This window comes from Dama dama, chromosome 7, assembly GCF_033118175.1.
Source record: "Dama dama isolate Ldn47 chromosome 7, ASM3311817v1, whole genome shotgun sequence".
NCBI lineage: Eukaryota > Metazoa > Chordata > Mammalia > Artiodactyla > Cervidae > Dama > Dama dama.
In genome coordinates this window covers 22,822,181-22,840,419 of record NC_083687.1, presented here as the reverse complement: position 1 = coordinate 22,840,419, position 18,239 = coordinate 22,822,181, and the positions used below count along the sequence as shown (strand labels likewise).

General features: G+C 36.9%; 1 protein-coding gene across 1 annotated transcript in view; it reads right to left on the bottom strand.

Moving 5' to 3' along the window:
- The window catches only part of CD2AP (CD2 associated protein), an 83,864-nt gene that overhangs the window by 52,773 nt on the left and 12,852 nt on the right, over window positions 1-18,239 (bottom strand). Inside the window, exon 2 of the mRNA XM_061146885.1 lies at window positions 1,657-1,817. Coding sequence (XP_061002868.1) covers window positions 1,657-1,817 — 161 coding nt within the window. The remainder of the gene's footprint in view (window positions 1-1,656; window positions 1,818-18,239) is intronic.

The following is an 18,239-nucleotide window of genomic DNA, read 5'->3' as shown; positions in this document are numbered from 1 at the left end:
AAGCCACTTTCCACCCTTACCTCCCAAAAAAGAGAGAGAGAATGTTGCAGCTTAGTACATACAGACTACAGACAGGCCATTTTTTTTTTTTTTTTAAACAGGCCATTTTAAAAGGAAGAAAACAAAGACATTATGTGATTTTCCTTATATCATTCTACCAAAAAAGGCAGGCTTAATTTGACTGTGTTTAAATGCAGTTATTCTACTTCAATTTTGACAGCATCTGCTTTACACTTTACTTTAGATTAAAAGAAAGTCAATTTGTAAAGTAAAAAATAAACAAAAGAGCTCAATTTCTACTACAGCTTTTCTCAGGTCTTTCAAGGGGTAAAATGTAGTTAGTTCACCTTCTCTAAAACCAATTAACAAAGTATGTGTTCATACTTAGTAAAACCACAGCTGAGCAAATATTTACTAAGAATTCACACTGCACAGACATTCTAACAACTACTCTGTAAGTTGGACAAACCAAATGAGAGATAGACTTGAGCCTTCCCAGAAGAGCTCACAGCCACAAATTCATAAGAAGAGGGATGTGGCTGAATGTAAGAAAACTAATCTAGGAAATAAAGACAACTATAGTAGTGTTAGTTGCTCAGTCGTGTCTGACTCTTTGCAACCCCACGATCTATCCACGGAATTCTCCAGGCAAGAATTCTGGCGTGGGTTGCCATTCCCTTCTCCAGGGGATCTTCCCAACCCAGGAATTGAACCGGGGTCTCCTGCATTGCAGGCAGATTCTTTACTGTCTGAGATACCAGGGAAGCTCTGGGTTAAGACTATTATAAATGGCATGTAAATATACAGATATCCTTTACTTTTTTTTTCCCTCCTCTAAACTTCTGAGAACTTTTTTAGTTTGTAATGTATTTAAAAATCTTGACTGTTTTCTGGCTGAAGTGACTAGAACATTATTTAAAAAGGAATGTTTGGTGGTTGTTGAAGAGTATCTGTTACTATGAAAGATAACTGCTGCAGTGCTGAAACTTAAAAATAAAAATACAAGATTCTCAAAGCAACAAAACCAGTAAGTGTTTTTACTCATACTTGAGTAAAGAGGCAACTATCTCAGATTTCAGTTCAGATTCTGTTTTATTAGCTATCCAACCTTGGGTAAACACCATTTAACCTCTCAACCTACATGTCATTGATTTACAATGGGGCTATCGTCTGCCCTACTTCCTCCACAAGACTTTTAGGCTTAAATGGAAATGTAGATAGCAAAACTCTTTGCAAATTACAAAGCGCTACCTAAATTACAGGTAGACAGGTACAAGTACACACACACACACACACACACACACAGGAGTTTTATAATACCCCGGGACACCAGGCAACAATAACATTCATTACAGTGATACCTGAGTCACACACACACACACACACACACACACACACACACAGGAGTTTTATAATACCCCTTACAGTGATACCTGAGTCTCACACACACACACACACACACACAGGAGTTTCATAATACCCCGGGACACCAGGCAACAATAACATTCATTACAGTGATACCTGAGTCTCCAGTTTTTTAAATACCTCAGACTAAAAATTTATCTAAAATATTTTAGTGTTAAAAATATGTGTATGCATTTCTTCAAGATTAAATCCTATGAAGCAACAGCTAGGAATGTAACTGAGAGTGCTTACCTTTACAAAATTGTCAGGGAACATTCCTCTCCTCCCATTTAGTTCTCCTTCCAGCCATCCTTCCTCCTGTAGTTTTCTCACGTTCCTGATGATTTCCCCAACTCGAATAGTTAACTCATCATCATGTATAGCATCATAGTCATACTCCACAATATAGTCAACTAAGGAAAAAAAAGAAACAAACATCTAAAAAACTTAACTCATGAAATACTAATCATATTAATAAACTTAAAACTAAGTAGCCTATTTAGCAATGATAATATAACAAAGATACCATCAAAGCTTACCTCAGTTTTTAATATTTGGCTACATCAGCAAATTTCAGCAAACTTCTTTTTTGCCTAAGTATAATGCACAGTTACCAGTGTTAAGGAGAAACCTCAACACAACATACAGTTGACCTCATCGGTTATTCTGCCAGTCAGCTATACAACCTTTGTGACAAACTCTAAGGTGGTCCCCACGATACCCATCTCCTGACATTCATGTCCTTGTGTAATTCTCTGTCCTTCAGTGTGAAGGTGACCTATGACTGACTTCTAATCAACAGAATATGACAAAGATGACGGATTGTATGTGATGACATAAGGCTGTAATATCCCCTTGCTGGGAAACTCTGTCACTTCCTGGCTTTGAAGATGCAAGTTGTTTTGTTGAGCTGGGCCATGGAGCGCGCCACACGCAAGGAACTGAGGAAGTCTCATCTCTGGATGAGAGCCCACAAACAACTGAGGCCCTCAGTCCAGCGGCCCACAGGGAACTGAGTGATGCCGACAGCCTCGGGAGCCTGGAAGCAGATCCTTCCCCAGCTGAGAAGCCAGCCGTCATCAACACACTGATTGCTGCCCTGCAGAGGACGCAGCCATGCCTGGACCGAAGAGACCACAAAACCCTGAGAGAATAAATGTGATTATTTTTATCTGCTAAGTTAGTGGCAATATTTTTCACAGAATCATAGAAAAGGAATACACCCTGAAATGAAGGCTGTTAAGGATTTTAAGGTTATAGGCCAGCATATAAGCACACTATTAACATTTTAACTAGTCATACCTCCACTCATCTTTTCTTCCTCCTATAAGAATGATTAAGGAAAAAGAACACATATACACAACTACACCAAAAAAGGAAAAAGAAAAAGGAAAGGGAGTATGGGCAGACCCTGCTGGCTACCAAACAAACAGCCAGCTCCACACCGACTCCGACTCCTCCTTCCTTTCTCAGTGAATCCTGATTCTGTTCAGGTATTTTGGGACCTTTTACAAGTGAAGCTTCTCTCAGACTCAGAGGGTTAAACTATTCTAGACCAATACTTTTCAAATACTAACATACAATCAGGTCATCCTGTTGACCTTGGGAATCTTGCTTAAGCGCAGACTGAGTAGGTCCCAGGACACCTAACACTTCTGGTCAAGGAGACAAAGGTCTAAAGAGAACTAATTTATAGCGGGGGCTTCCCAGGTGGTTCAGTGGTAAGGGATCCACCTGCCAGTGCAGGAGATGCAGGGGACACAGGGGACGCAGGTTCAATCCCTGGGTCAGAAGATTCCCTAGAGAAGGAAACAGCAACCCACTCCAGTATTCTTCCTTGGGAAATCCCCATGACAGAGGAGCCTGGTGGGCTAAAGTCCATGGGGTTGCAAAGTGTTGGACATGACTGAGCATGCACACAGATCACACACAGATCTACGGTAATCTCATTCATATTCTCTCTCTCTCTCTCACAAACACACACACACACACAGACTGGTTTTCAAATACAGGTGTGATGGATCGACTCAGACCAATACAATGTAAGTAGAGGTTCTTGAAAGGCTTTATTTGACCTTATAAACAAAACACAAGGGAAGAGCATCCTCCTCCAGACTCTGGATATTCTTCATTGAGAACGTAATGGCCAAAACTGCTACAACTAGATGAGACAAGAAAAACAGCAGATATGCTTAGAATACAAGAAAATAAAGATGAAAGTGGCCTGGATCTTTACTAGATTGATCCAACTGCTAAGCGAACCAGCCCTGTAACTTTTAGATTTCTTGTTATGGAAGCTGTTTTTTTCTTAACTTTTAAGTAAATTCTAGACGAGATTTGTATTTGCAGCTGAAAACATATCTGAGAAGGGAATTAGCAAGAAACTTAAAATTCCTGAAAATGGATCCATAACTGATAAACCCAGAGCTCAGAAAACTTAAGGAAACTATAACTTAGTTTCAAACTGCTCTGCAGAACCCCAGAAAGGCCAGAAATTAAGAGAAGGAGCACTCATGGGAAATACAGAAATGAAAATGGGGAAATTAACATCTCATGGAAGAGCTGAGACCCATTATTAACCACAACAGTTCTGACACAACAATGATACATTGGCAGGTATTTTTCTTCAAAGGTAAAATACTTAAGGGTTAATCTCAGACACACAGACACACACACACACACACAATAGTCTGGGGGAGCTAGTAAAGCTACTATGGATGAGTGACGGTTTCCTAGAAAAACAACTTCTCATACCCAGAATTTAGAGGTCTCCAGAGCAATGGGCGGTTTCCAACCTACTAACTCTAAAATAAACTAAAAAAAAATCATACCCATATAAAGAGTTCCCAATTGGCTTTTTGCTTATCATTTATTCATAAATATGAATAGTGGACAACAGTTAACTATGAAAGATGATGATAGACTGAAAAACTACTCCTGGATGAAGCACACCTCCCCCCTTCCAGAATAATTCAGGATTAAAGTCATTAGGTACAGAAAAGCATAGTAGGGGAAGGGAGACCAAGGAGGGGAAGGAGTCCGAGAAGGTGTGACACAGGGACCAAAACGATTAGAGAGAAGGTATCCAAAGCTAGGGTAGGGGTGGCAGTGATGCTATCAGAGCCAAAGCAGGGTGAGAAGGGTGTCCATCTACGGCGCTTCCCCGAGTGCAGCCTATCATAACTCCAAGGTAGGGTGAGGAAGGCATCCATGCAGAGGCAACATGATATGGTATGCCAGTACCCAATCACAGTGGTGAGGGCTTCCAAGCTGATGGGCAGCTTGGTGAGGAATATCAGAAGCCACACTGTTTTGGGGGTAGGGCCAGATCACCATGCAAAGGAAAGGTAACCTAGAGGGAGGGTGGAGGTCACCTAGAACGAGGTCTAACAGCCCATGCAGGAGAAGAAGGTATCCATATAAGGGTGGGGAATGAATGGTTACATCTAGGAGAATTGATCAAATAAGAAAATAAGTTAAGGACAATGGAAGCCAAGTTTCTCTATGAAAGGAAGGGCGTTACAGACATAATGGGAAAAGACTTCACTTAATCCTATGATATTAAATGGGAATGAAAGTATCACCATGAACTCATGGTTTTCAATACACAGACATTCACATATACATAAAACACAAATGTACCACACACGCATACAAGCTCTATCTACTGAAAGGGCCTGAAACCACCACCTCTCAATGAGCAAACCTAATGCTGAGATCTTACAAAAACCACTTTCTACTGAAAGGAACCAGGAATCCTTGGGAAGATATGCAATTCCAGGGCTTAGGCAGGAAAAGTACAAGATAAACCTGGAACTGGTGTTGTGCTAGAAAGCAAGGAAGTTCTCAAAGAAAGATAAGCTGATGTCCAAGGACACAGAGAAGTAATATCGGAACAGATCCTACTGGCCAAGTCAAGACAATCTGAGCATCAAAATCAATGATGAAAAAACTAAACTAAAATAAATGATAGTGTAACAATATACCCCACTGAATAAAGCAAAAAAAAACCATGAGTCCACACATATATAAATAAATGTTAATTTCTTACATTTTATAATTGAACTGTGATTAAGTAGAGGATCCTGATCTGTAGAAAACACTAAAATTTTCAGGAGAAAAGCATCAGTCAGGAAAAAATTCTTTGTATTGTACTTTAAACATTTCTACAACTAAATGTCTAAAAATTTTAAAAGATTTAAACATGTACTAATTTTTACCCTCAAGAGATGTAATAAAGTTCCTAAAATCAGAACAGAATGTTATGAAAAAAGAAACATGAATATAAAAAGCATTTGGAAATGTATCTTCCAACAAGTTCTATTAATTTTTTTTTGCAAAGGTAGAGACAAACAAACCCAAGAAAATTTTATCAAAACAGGTAGAGAGACGTAAAGAAAATATAAAAGAAGAGACAAGACACAGATGATCAATTCAACATCCAAATACCGGTTCTAGGGGAAAAAAGAGAAAAGACAATGAAATAATAGAAGAAAATATTCCAAAGCTATAGGAAACAAATCTTCAAGTAGAAAGAGGTCTATGAGAATCCAGTACAATAAAAAAATTAAAAAGTGACTACTTGGGGGTGGCGGGGGTGAACTCAGAGACTGGAACTGACATACATACACTACTGACACTATATACAAACAGACAGCTAATGAAAACCTGCTGTACAGCTCAGGAGACCCTACCCAACGCTCTGCTGTGTTGCGTTTAGTTGTTCAATCCTGTCTGACTCTTTGCAAACCCATGGGCTGTAGCCCGCCAGGTTCCTCTGTCCATGGAATTCTCCAAGCAAGAATACTGGAGTGGGTTGCCATGCCCTCCTTCAGGGGATCTTCCCGACCCAGGGATCGACCCAATGCTCTATGGTAACATAAGTAAGAAGGAAATCCAAAAAAGAGAGGCTATGTATGCATACACACAGCTGATTCACTTTACTGTATGGTAGAAACCAACACAACATTGTGAATAACTACACTACAATTAAAAATTTATGCAAAAAACATATCCTAGAAATTTCTCTGAGAAGAAATAAAAAGTTCATATACAAAAGAATGAAAATCATATTTATTAGGAGACTTCTCACTGGCAACACCAGATTCCAAAAGAAGAAAATAAAAAGGCAAAACCACTTAAGCACTGAAGAAAAATGTATCCCATACTCAATATATAACATTTTCAGACAGACAAGGACAAAGAAAATTAATTCCTACATATGCAATTTGGCCACCTCATGCAAACAGCCGCCAACTCAATGGAAAAGACCAATGTTGGGAAAAGACTGAAGGCAAGAGGAGAACAGGGCAGCGGAGGATGAGATGGTTAGATAACATCACTGACTCAATGGACATGAACTTGAGCAAACTCCAGGAGACAGTGGAGGACAGAGGAGACTGGCAGGCTCTAGACCACAGGGTCGAAAAGAGTCAGACACGACTCAGCAACTGAACAACAACAATACATAGGCAATTACATGACATTATCCAACAAAATAAAAACCAAAAGAGAGGATACAAAATTCAAGAAATAGTGAAGCCAGTCTTAGAGTAAGAAAAGTTCAAAGACAGTAATTGTGCAACAGATCTAAGGAACAGTCTAGATTAAGCAGGAGACAGAAAGTTCTAGGAAACATTTGGGGGCAAAAAAGAAGTGAGAGTCAGACTGTGAAACTGTATACTATCCTTAAGAATCTGGAATTCAAAGAGACAATAAAATTATAAGGAGAAGAAAAACTAAAGAGACTAGAAACTTCTGAAAAGGCAAAGAGCTACACAGTGTTGAAAATATAGTCATCATATATGTTACTTGGCTGAAAAATAATAAGTATTTATATGGTCATAATAACAGACTAGTTATTAATTTTAACATTGAAAACCAACCTATAACAAAAGACTATATTACGGTTACAAATATAACAAATATTTACAAGCCTTCACATTATAGGAAAAAGTAAATATTGATGACACAGACTTCTAAGTCCAGAAATAATGCGTTAGTTGCTGAAAAAGAAATAAAGGTGTAACTGTAAAACTCAGAATTCAGAAAGGTATCCAAGAGAGAAATAAAACTGTATCGGGATAAACAGAGAAGAGAAGTGAGATTACAAGTAAGCTAAATCTTTACCTATCATATCAGAACCTTAAAAAACGCAAGTATCCAATCAGAAACAGCTACATAAACTTGTTACTTAGAAATACAAAAGCCAAAAACTCAAAACTGAAAGATTAGATAGTTCTAAGTTGTTTCCCTCTGGAGAAAGAGAACAGAGGAGGAGAACAGTGAGGCAAGGAAATACTGTTTTTTTCATTAGTGTTCAGTTGCTAAGCCATATCCAACTCTTGGTAACCCCGTAAACTGTAGCATGCCAGGCTCCTCTGTTTTTATAGCATGTGCAGATATTACTTGTATAAAATTTTTTTTTTATGAGCACTAAGTATTAGAAGTGGCTTGTTCAATATTATTGTAAAGATGTTTATAACTCATGACTCTATGTTTCATAATTTAGAAGTTTACTGAGTCAAAGACAATTTATTTCTCCTAAAGAAAACACCATATGGTAAATAAGGTTAAATTCTTGCCCTTTTATTTTAATGTCTGGCCACACCATGCAGCAGCATGTGGGATCTCAGTTCCCCAACTAGGGGCTGAACCCATGGGTTCATTGGGAGCACAGAGTCTTAACCACTGGACTGCCAGGAAGTCCCTCTTGCCCTTTTAAACATTTTTAATTAGGCTTGTAATATTCTAGATAATAAAGGTTATAAAACAAAGGTACTGTAACAACTTATTTTTGTAAAAAGGGAAGAAACAAACATGCACAGAAAAATACAAAAAGTTACATTCCAAAATGTTAACAGATGCCTGAAAGGATCTAAGATGCTGTTTGTTATCTCTTTTTAATATAATATTTCACCTTTAGTAAAGAATTAAAAGAGTGGGGCAATAGATTGGGATTTGGGGCTTGAGACATACTCACAGCTTTACTTAAAACAGATAATCAATGAGCACCTACTGTGTAACAGCAGGAAACTCTGCTTGGTATTCTGTAACAACTAAATGGGAAAAGAACCTGAAAAAGAATAGAATCATGTAGATGTATAACTGAATCATTTTGCTGTTCATCTGAAACTAAAACAACATTGTTAATCAACTATATTCCAATAAAAAAAAAATTAATCTCACCCAAAAGAGAGGATAGGACTTGGCCTCATCCTGACCTCTAGGAAGAGATTTTTATTAACTGGGGCATTCTGAAGTTCCTCAGGCACCTTTGTTACCTGAAGACTTTACCAAACAATGTCATTATGTTGGGGCTTCAAACTCTGTTGCAGCTGTTCTACCTCTGGAAGGGCTAGACATTAAAAAGGCCAGTTACCTGGGCAGTCAACTATATCTTTTCAATAAAACTCTGGACACTGAAAAAAAAAAAAAAATAAAACTCAGGACACTAAGACTCAAGTGAGTTTCCCCAGTTGGCAATATTCTCCATGTTGTCATACATCCTCACCAGGACTTAATGGCTTCCATGACATTAGAGACACTGACATCATATCTGGTACCTTCCTGAAACCTGCCCCAGGCTTCTGTCCCCTTGGCCAACCTTAATCTGTGTCCTTGTACAGTCCCCAAGAGTACCATCCCCAATACCATCCCCATACCATTGGGGATAGAATACCATCCCCAAGAGTATAACAACTTTCAGTGAATTCTGCAAGCCCTTCCAACCAACTGTCAAATGTGAGGCCAACCTTAATCCGTGTCTTTGTACAATCCCCAAGGGTACCATCCCCAATACCATCCCCATACCACTGGGGATACAATACCATCCCCAAGAGTATAACAGCTTTCAGTGAGTTCTGCAAGCCCTTCCAACCAACTGTCAAAGGTGAGGGCAGTTGTGGGAATCCCCAAAGTCTGCAGCTGTCATAAGAGAGCATTCTTAGAAACAGTAACCCATAGTTCAGGAATTTTCTACAATAAACATACACTAGTTGGGTAAAAACAAGTTACTAGAAACACTGATGCTCACTAGACAGTATGTAACAAAGATACTTGCAGAAAAGCTGAAACAGTTTAAACAAAATCTCATTTAATTCACAAGTCTGCTATACCAAGAATCAGCATCCTCCATATTGTGGAAACTCAAAAAATTCATTATTTTCAATTTCAAATTAAACAAAACTCTTTCACCACTTAAAACAATTCTATTTGACTGACTAAATTTATTTCTTCACTTTAAATGGTTGCTTAAAGTGAAGAAATACATGTTGACTAAAAACATTTGGAAGGAAAAAAATAAAAGGAAGAGAACACGCACATCCTGAAAAACACTCTAGGATTATAAAAGGTATACAGACCCTGTCTATCACGGATGGCTCTTCCCCTTGACCTACTCTCCTACAAAACCAATAATTTAAGATGACATTTTCTGGTTGTGGATTATTCACTGTTCCTTTCAATTGTGACTGCCACTGAAAGAGAATGCAAAACTTAAATTACTTCGGCTTTGTAACAGTTTCTTTTTTAAGTGTGAAGAAAGCTATCCAATTTAAGCAGATTTGACATTTTAGGATTTATCTGATCAGTAGGGTAATAAAGATTTTAAAACACAGCAACAAAAGACTCAAAATAAAAGAACACTAGATAATCTGCACTAAATCTCACAGGATGGAATATAAAAACCCTGGATGAAATATAAAAATCACCTTCTTAGGAAGATTAAACTACTAAAAATGTAGCAATTTTATCAGATGAAATTGAAGTGAGCACTAGAAATCTACACAGTTTGAGACAGGACCCTAAATAAACGCACCCAAGCACTGCAGCCCAGTTCAACGTTATGTGGATGACTCAGGAAACCTCACACCATTCAAATGGTTTAAGACAAAAGAGAAGAAACCAAAATCGTCTCTGGGAGATGCCCTACTATGTCAAGAAATACTTTTTTAATTTACAACATCCAGAGACAAGGAAATATAAGCTGGCATGTGAAGTGAAAAAAAGAAAAAAAGCCTAAAATAAGTACCTAGGAAAACAAGAAATAATAGAAACATTTCAATGAATTCGAAACACCGAAGTCATCACATACAGACTTTAAAACGATGGCATTTACCATGTTCAGAGATATAAATTACAGCTTGAAAACCTGACACAAAGCTGAATAGCACAGATGGTGAGAAAATAAACTTGAACCACAAAATACTCTAAAACTGAGAAAGACAATAACCAAAAGTAGGAACTCAATGGATAAGTTTTAAAGTATATTAGACAAGGCTGCAGAAAACTAGCTAAAAGGCACACAGGTAAATAGAAACTAACCAAAATTAAGCCAACAAGGACAAAATACAGAAAATAGAGATGAGAATGTAACAGAAACAGAAGATATAGTCTTCTAACATATTTAGTCATCTAACATATAGTCAATCTAACATATTTAACTGGCATCCCAGAGGAAGAAAATAAAAACTATCTGAAAGCTAATAGCTATGAACTCACCAAACTGATAAAAGAGATCAAACCATAGTCAAGAAGTCTAAGCAATTCCAAATGGAATAAACAAAAAGAAACCCACAACTCAACACAGTAAATTTGCCAAATAGCACAGAGGAAAAAGAAAAAAAATCTCAGAAGAGACATATTGTTAAAAAGTTACCAAGGAAGCAACACTTAAAATGGGCTTCTCAAGAGCAACAATGGAAGCCAGAAAGCAGAAATTTCATGTTTCCAAAATGCAGAAAGAAAATAACTGCAATCATAAAGTGTGAACCAGAGGGAAAAAAAAATCCTTCAAAACACAAGAACAGACAAGCAAAGACAGAGTTTGCCACCCTGAAAGAAACCCTGAAGGTGTTCTCTGAGCACATCAGGAAAAGAGGAACACAGCCAACATCCAGAGATTCACTAAATAAAGGAAAAGATTGGTAAATACATAGGCAGATAAACACCGAGTAAAATAAAAAACTGACTCAAAATGGACTGAAGACTTAAAACCTGAAACCATCAAACTCCTCACAGAAAACATAGGCTGTAAGCTCCTTGTCATCAGTCCTGGGGATGATTTTCTGGATATGACATCAAAAAGCAAAGGCAACAAAAGGAGAACTAAACAAGTGGAACTACATCAAACTAAAAGCTTCTGCACAGAAAGGAACTCATCAATAAAGTGAAAAGACAACCTACAGAATGGGAGAAAATATTTGCAAGTTATGTGTATTAAAAGGGATTAATAAGAACTCATACAGCTTAAAAGCAAAAACACAAAAACAAAAATCAAACAAAAAAAAAAATCTGATTTAAAAATGAACACAGAATCGGAACAAACATTCTTCCAAAGAAGCCATATATATAGTCAACAGATACCAGAAAAGGTACTTAACATCACTATTCATCAGAGGAATGAAAATAAAAACTTTCTGGGGATGTAATGCACAGCATAGTGACTTTATATTGCATATTTCAAAGTTGCTAAGAGAGTAAACCTTTTACAAGTTCTCATCACAAGAGAAAAAATTTTGTAACTATGTATGGTGACAGATCTTAGCTAGACTTACTGTGGTGATCATTTTTCAAAACATATAAATATCAAATCATTATGTTGTACACTGTTATATGACAGTTATACCCCCAACAAAAAGCCTAAATAAGAAGCAGAAAAAGGAGGAATGAGACTGATGAGGAAATTTAAAATATAAGAAGATTAAAATAATAACAGCTGTATAAATCAGGAGTTAAAGTAGCCTAAGACTCTTGCATGATACAAAAGGAGAGTAAAGGAAATAATTAACATTAGATATTTAAAAGATAAACATGCATGTGATAATCACTAAAATAATATAGTATAAAAATACCAGATCTCCACCCCGCCTCCAAAAAAAAAAACAAACAAAACCTCGACTCGCGATTTCAGTTCCAACACGAAAGCAGCTCGAAACTGTCACACTCACCCTTACAACAAGAAAAAATTTAAACAAGCTGAACAATCAGTGACTTTCCTTGGACCCATCAGAGAAGTGAGGACACGGGGCAAACCACCATCTCAAGATACAGAGACATGGGCATATCCAGAGTCACAGTTAAGATTACAAGATCATCCCAAGTAGAAACCACTCGAGTCATCAATTGGTATGAATACTGTATCAGGTTCCCAGGGCTATCATAAAAACGATCACAAACTAGATGACTTCAAACAAGAAAACTTTTAAATTTCATTCATGGTTACAGCTTTGATGGCCAGAATACAAAATCAAGGTATCATCAGGGTTGGATCTTTCTGAAGAATGATGAAGAACTGCTCCAAGCTTCTCTCCTGGTTTCTAGGGGCTGCCAGCAATCTCTGGCATTTCTTGGCTGGCATAATTCCAATCTCTGTTTCCATGGCCTTCCACTTCTCTGTCTCTGTCTCAAATCTCCTTCTCCTTACTCTTAACAAGGATACCAGTCACTAGATTTATGGCCAACCCTAAATCTAGGACATCATCTTAAGATCCACAGTGACATTTACAAAAACTATACTTCCAAACAGACATAACATTTCGGGGCCAAAAAGTCAATCTACTACAAAAATTTAAAACACAAACTTAAATGAATTTCTGGAGGCCGAGTGTGGATCAGCCTAAGAGCAGAAAATTCCTGGGGACCACAGTATCAACAGGCCCCCATCTTTTGTGGGTTTTACTTCCAGGAACCCCATCAGTGAAGAGTCTATGAAGATCTTGTGGTTCTGGCAAGGAGGAAAGGAAGAGTAGTCACTGTGAAATAACCACCAACGCAAACAAAGACCTGCTCTCCAGGAAAAAGACTTTACCAGGTCCTGATTCCACCACTGGAAAGGGTTGTAAGGGCATTTCTCTGATTCCAGTCCCCTCTTACCTTTCGGTCTCACATGCAGAAGCGGGGAGAAAAGACAGACATCACAGACCCGGAACAAAGACCCACTAAAAGTTTAAGGTTTGATTTTAAGGTTATAGGATGCTTCCTCTCCCAGCACCTTACAACTACACTGATGGGGCTCCATTATAACAAGAGTTAATCACCACTGAAAGAGTTTACATGATGCAGATTCTACCTGAGAAGGAGCGTTAGGGAAACCCAAGAGGGAGACACAAACAAGGACACTAAAGGAGTCTGATGCCTCTGGCACCTACAGGTAGAAGGAATGTTAAAGAGCACACTCCTTGACAGATTACTATAAGACCTCACACAAAAGACCTATTAGTCTCAGCTCCTTTTATCTAATACAGCATGTCCAACTTTCAACAAAAAATTACACATCATTCATTAAGAAGGCAAAAAAAAAAAAAAAAAAACACAAAGACAAAGACAGAGTCAAAGCCAGACTCAAGTATAACAAGTTTTTTGAAATCAGAGAATTTTAAATATGTTAAGGGAGATAATGGAAAAAAAAAAAAAAGAAGGTAAGCAAGGATGAGTAAGGTAAGCAGATAAAGACCCTAAGATAAGCAAACAAAAGGAAACGCCAGAAATCAAAAAACACTGTAATAGAAATAAAGGATGCCACTGGTGGGTTCATCTACCAACTAGACACCAACAAGAACAGTGTGTCAAGATGCTTGAAGACAGATCAACAGAAACTTCTTGAACTAAAATATAATATTCTTTTTACAAAACAGAACATCCAAGTTCTGTTTCATTCAACAATTTCAAAAGATATAACATATGCATAACTGGAATATAAGAAAAGGAAGAATGAAGAAACAAAAGAAATAAATGAAGTAATAATGGTGGAGAAGTTTCCAAAATTAGTAATCTATACCAATACCAAACCATACATCCAGGAAGCTCAAAGGACAAAAGAAAAAGGAAAAGCCTACACTTAAGTATACCATATTCAAATCAAAGACAGCGAAAACCTTGAAACAAAGCCGTAAGAAAAAAACACCTTAACAATAGAAGAACAAGAAAAAGCATCACAGCAGGCTTCTCTCAGCAACACTCAAGCAAGAAAGGAATGGAGTAAACTATTTAAAGTGTTGAAAGAAAAAAACTACCAACTTAGAATTCTATATTCAGTGAAATTATCCTTCAAAAGAAAAGGATAAAGACTTTCTCACACAAACAAAAATAACAGACCTGCCATGAAAATGTTAACAGAAGTTCTTCAAATAGAAGGAAATTATACAGGTCAAAAACTTGAATCTACAAAAAAGAGTAAAGGCAAAGGAATAAGTAAAACAAAATCTTTTACTTTTCTTATTCTTAATTTATCTAAAAGATTAGTTTAAATTGGTAACAGTAACAGGGTATTGGGTGATTTTTAGCATATAGATAAATGAATGACAGCAATATCATAAAGGACACAGGAGTGGGGAATACTCTGGTACCTGCATTTGACATGAAGTGGGACAGTGTTATTTAAAGGTGAACTTAGATTAGTAGTAAACATATACTGTAAACTCTAGGGCAACTACACTAAAAAAAATTTTTAAGTATAAAAGGACATAAATTTGAATAATATAAAATGTTCAACTGAAACCAGAGAAACAGAAAAATAGGGAAAAAACAATGAAATCAAAATTGGTTATTTGAAAAGATCAATAAAATTGATAAATCTCTAAGAAGAATGATTAAAGGAAAAAAAGAGAAGACCTAGATTACCAATATTAAGAATTAAAAGAAGTATCACCAGAGACTTCACATTAATTTTTAAAATAATAAAAGAAAACTATAAACAAGACACACATAAAGAATACCACAAAGATTTAGTAGTTTGAGAGAGTCTGAATAACTATTTTTAAACTGAATCTGTAGTTAAAAGCCTTCCAAAAAAAGAAATCCCAAGAGCCAGATGGCTTCCCTGGCAAATATTTAAAGAAGAATTCTCCCAATTCTACACCATGAGATACTGCTACACACCTATTAGAATGGCTAACATAAAAAAAAATACCACAAAGACATGACGCAATTGACACTCTAATATACTGTTGGTGCCAATACAAAAAAAACCACAAGGTATACACATTTGGGAAGAATTTGGAAGTTTCACATAAATAGACACTTACCATATGACTCCAAACTATACCTACTCTGAAGAAGCAAAACTTATGTTGACATAAAAACCTATACACAAATGGTTATAACAGCTCTGTTCTTAACTGCCACACACTAGAAAAATCCCAAATGCCCTTCAATGGACAAATGGACTAAAAAAATGGATACAGTCATCCAGTGAAATACCACTCATACAAAGTGCCTCTGCTGATGCTGGAAATGCTCCCAAGAAACACAGTAAAGTTGTGACGCCAAAAAAAGTTGAATTATTTGATATGCACCAGACTGAGATCTATAGCTACGACTGACCACCATTTCAAGATAAACGAATCCAGGGTAAGGGCTATTATTAAATTAAAAAAAAAAAAGACAGGAAATGTGTGAAGCTGTCACTCACTGCAACTGTCCCAGCTTAGTGAAAACTCTGCACTTTTTACTTATATTGAAAATGCAACTTTTAATTCAGGATTGCTATAAGAAAGGCATACCGACAGACTCTAGTACGATTCAAGAAAAACAGCAAAGTCATTACATGAACACTTAAAGAGGAAGGTGAAGAATGTGAAGCTGGGAGAATTTAATGCCAGCAAAGGATAGTTTGATAATTTCAGAAAGAGGTTTGGCTTTAAAAATGTCAAGATAATTGGAGAAACAGCTTCTGTTGACCAAGAGACATCAGCAGAGCTCTCAGATGCCATTAAGAAAATCACTAAGGAGAAAGGATAACTGTCTGAAAAGGTTTTTACTGCAGACAAAGGTGCCCTATTCTAGGAAGAAAAAAAGTCACAAAGGATATTTATTAGTTTAAAAAAAACAGAGAGAGGGAGGAAGAGAAAGAAGCGAACAGCAGGATTTAAGAGAGGAAGAGACTGGCTGACGCTACTGTTCTGTGCAAATGCAGCTGCGTTTATGGTCCCTCCTCTATAAAGCTCCTAATTCCTGAGCCTTGAGGGAAGATCAACATCAGCTGCCAATCTTTTGGTTATAAAACAAGAAGGACTGGATGAGAATCCAATCCAGAAAAAGGACTGGTTCCACTGACACATTCCCTAAATCAGGAAGTATTTGGCCAGTGAAGAACTACTTTTTAAAGTTCATCTGTTATTGGACAATGTCCCCTGGCCATTGTTATTGAACAACGACCCCACAAGTCCAATAATGAAGGCATTAGTTACCTATTTGCCCTCATACACAATGTCTCTAATTCAGCCTCTAGATCAGGGGGTCAAAGGACCTTTAAGGCTCATCATACATTTAGGCTACAGAGTAGGCTGGCAATACTTATAGAAGAGGACCCTGACAGAGAGATCATGAAGGTCTGGAAGGATTACACCACTGAAGATGCCACTGTTGTAATTTTTTAAAAAGCCATGAAAGCCATCAATCCTGAAACAAAAAATTCCCAGTGGAGAAAACTATGTCCAGATGTTGTACTTGACGTAACAGCATTTACCACAGAGCCAGTCAAGGAAACCATGAAAGAGAACAGATACGGCACACACAAAAAAAGTGGAGGGTGAAGGGTTTCAAGACAGGAATCTTGGAGAAATTCAAGAGCTAACAGACAATATGCAACAGGAATTAATAGGAATGCTTCCAAAGCAGACAATGAGAAAGACAACATAGAAACAGCAGTGCCAGAAAACAAATTGACATGAGATAATCTCGCAAAAGGGTGCTGATTATTCAAGACAGCTTTTGACTTCTTTTATGAGGTGGATCCTTCTATGATACAGGCACTGAAACGAAACCAAGCTGTGAAAGAAGGATTGGTAACTACAGAAATGGTTTTAGAAAAATGAAAAAGCAAAAAAAGTCAGACAAAAATTTTATTTCCATAATGTTATACCAAGCAGGCCTGCCTCTCAGTACAATGAATTCCTCATTAAATTACTCTTCATTTTTGTCATCTTGCAGAATAACACTGAGTTGCCTTTCATATATTTTAGCCACTTAAAACCTTTATTTGAAAGTACAACTTTCAACAATCCATATTTTTCCAGTAAAATTAACTTAATTCATTAAAAATCAGCTTGTCAGAGCTACTTTTATATACATGTTAAAGTAGCATTCTATTTTTAGTTTTTCTCAGATAATCAAACTATATTTTAAAAAAACACTAGTATCTCATTTATTAGAGCTAAGTGAACCAGATCTTTCTGAAGTCAGTAAACTCCAAAATAAATTCATTCTGGATATCTGGATATATTTTTTTGCCAATATATGAACAGCTCTTCTAACAGCTAATATTGAAAATATGTATATTTAACTGATGGATTCCACCAAGTGATCTCAAATGGCACTAGCACATTTATGGTTAACCCATCCAGCAATCCATTTCCAAAGCATCTCAAAAGATTGAATACCTCAAAGAAGCCTATCAGGATGAGCAATGAAAAATAAACCGGAGCCACAAGAGATTACAGAACACACAAAGAGATCTGCCAATTCAACACTCTAAAAAGAGATGCTGCAGAGTTGGGTCAGACTCAGCAGTCCAGTGGGATGTGAGAACTTACGAAACTAGGCTTGGTCTTGGATATGCTATAAAGTTCCAAGTCTAAAAATTTCAATGAAATGGATAAGTTTCTAAAGAAAAACTAATTACTCAAGAAATGTTTATAAATCAACAGATCAAGAATCCAGGAATAAAATCAGAAAGTGGTCTTAAAAAATGACCTCAGAAAAAGTTACTTAAAAAAAAGTTTGTTTTAAAGGTTTTTTTCAAAACTTCTATAGAACACAAAACAAGTCTACAAACCTTCACTATTTAAAAATAATCAGTATTTGAAATAATTTGAATGTTATTCAGACCAAAGATT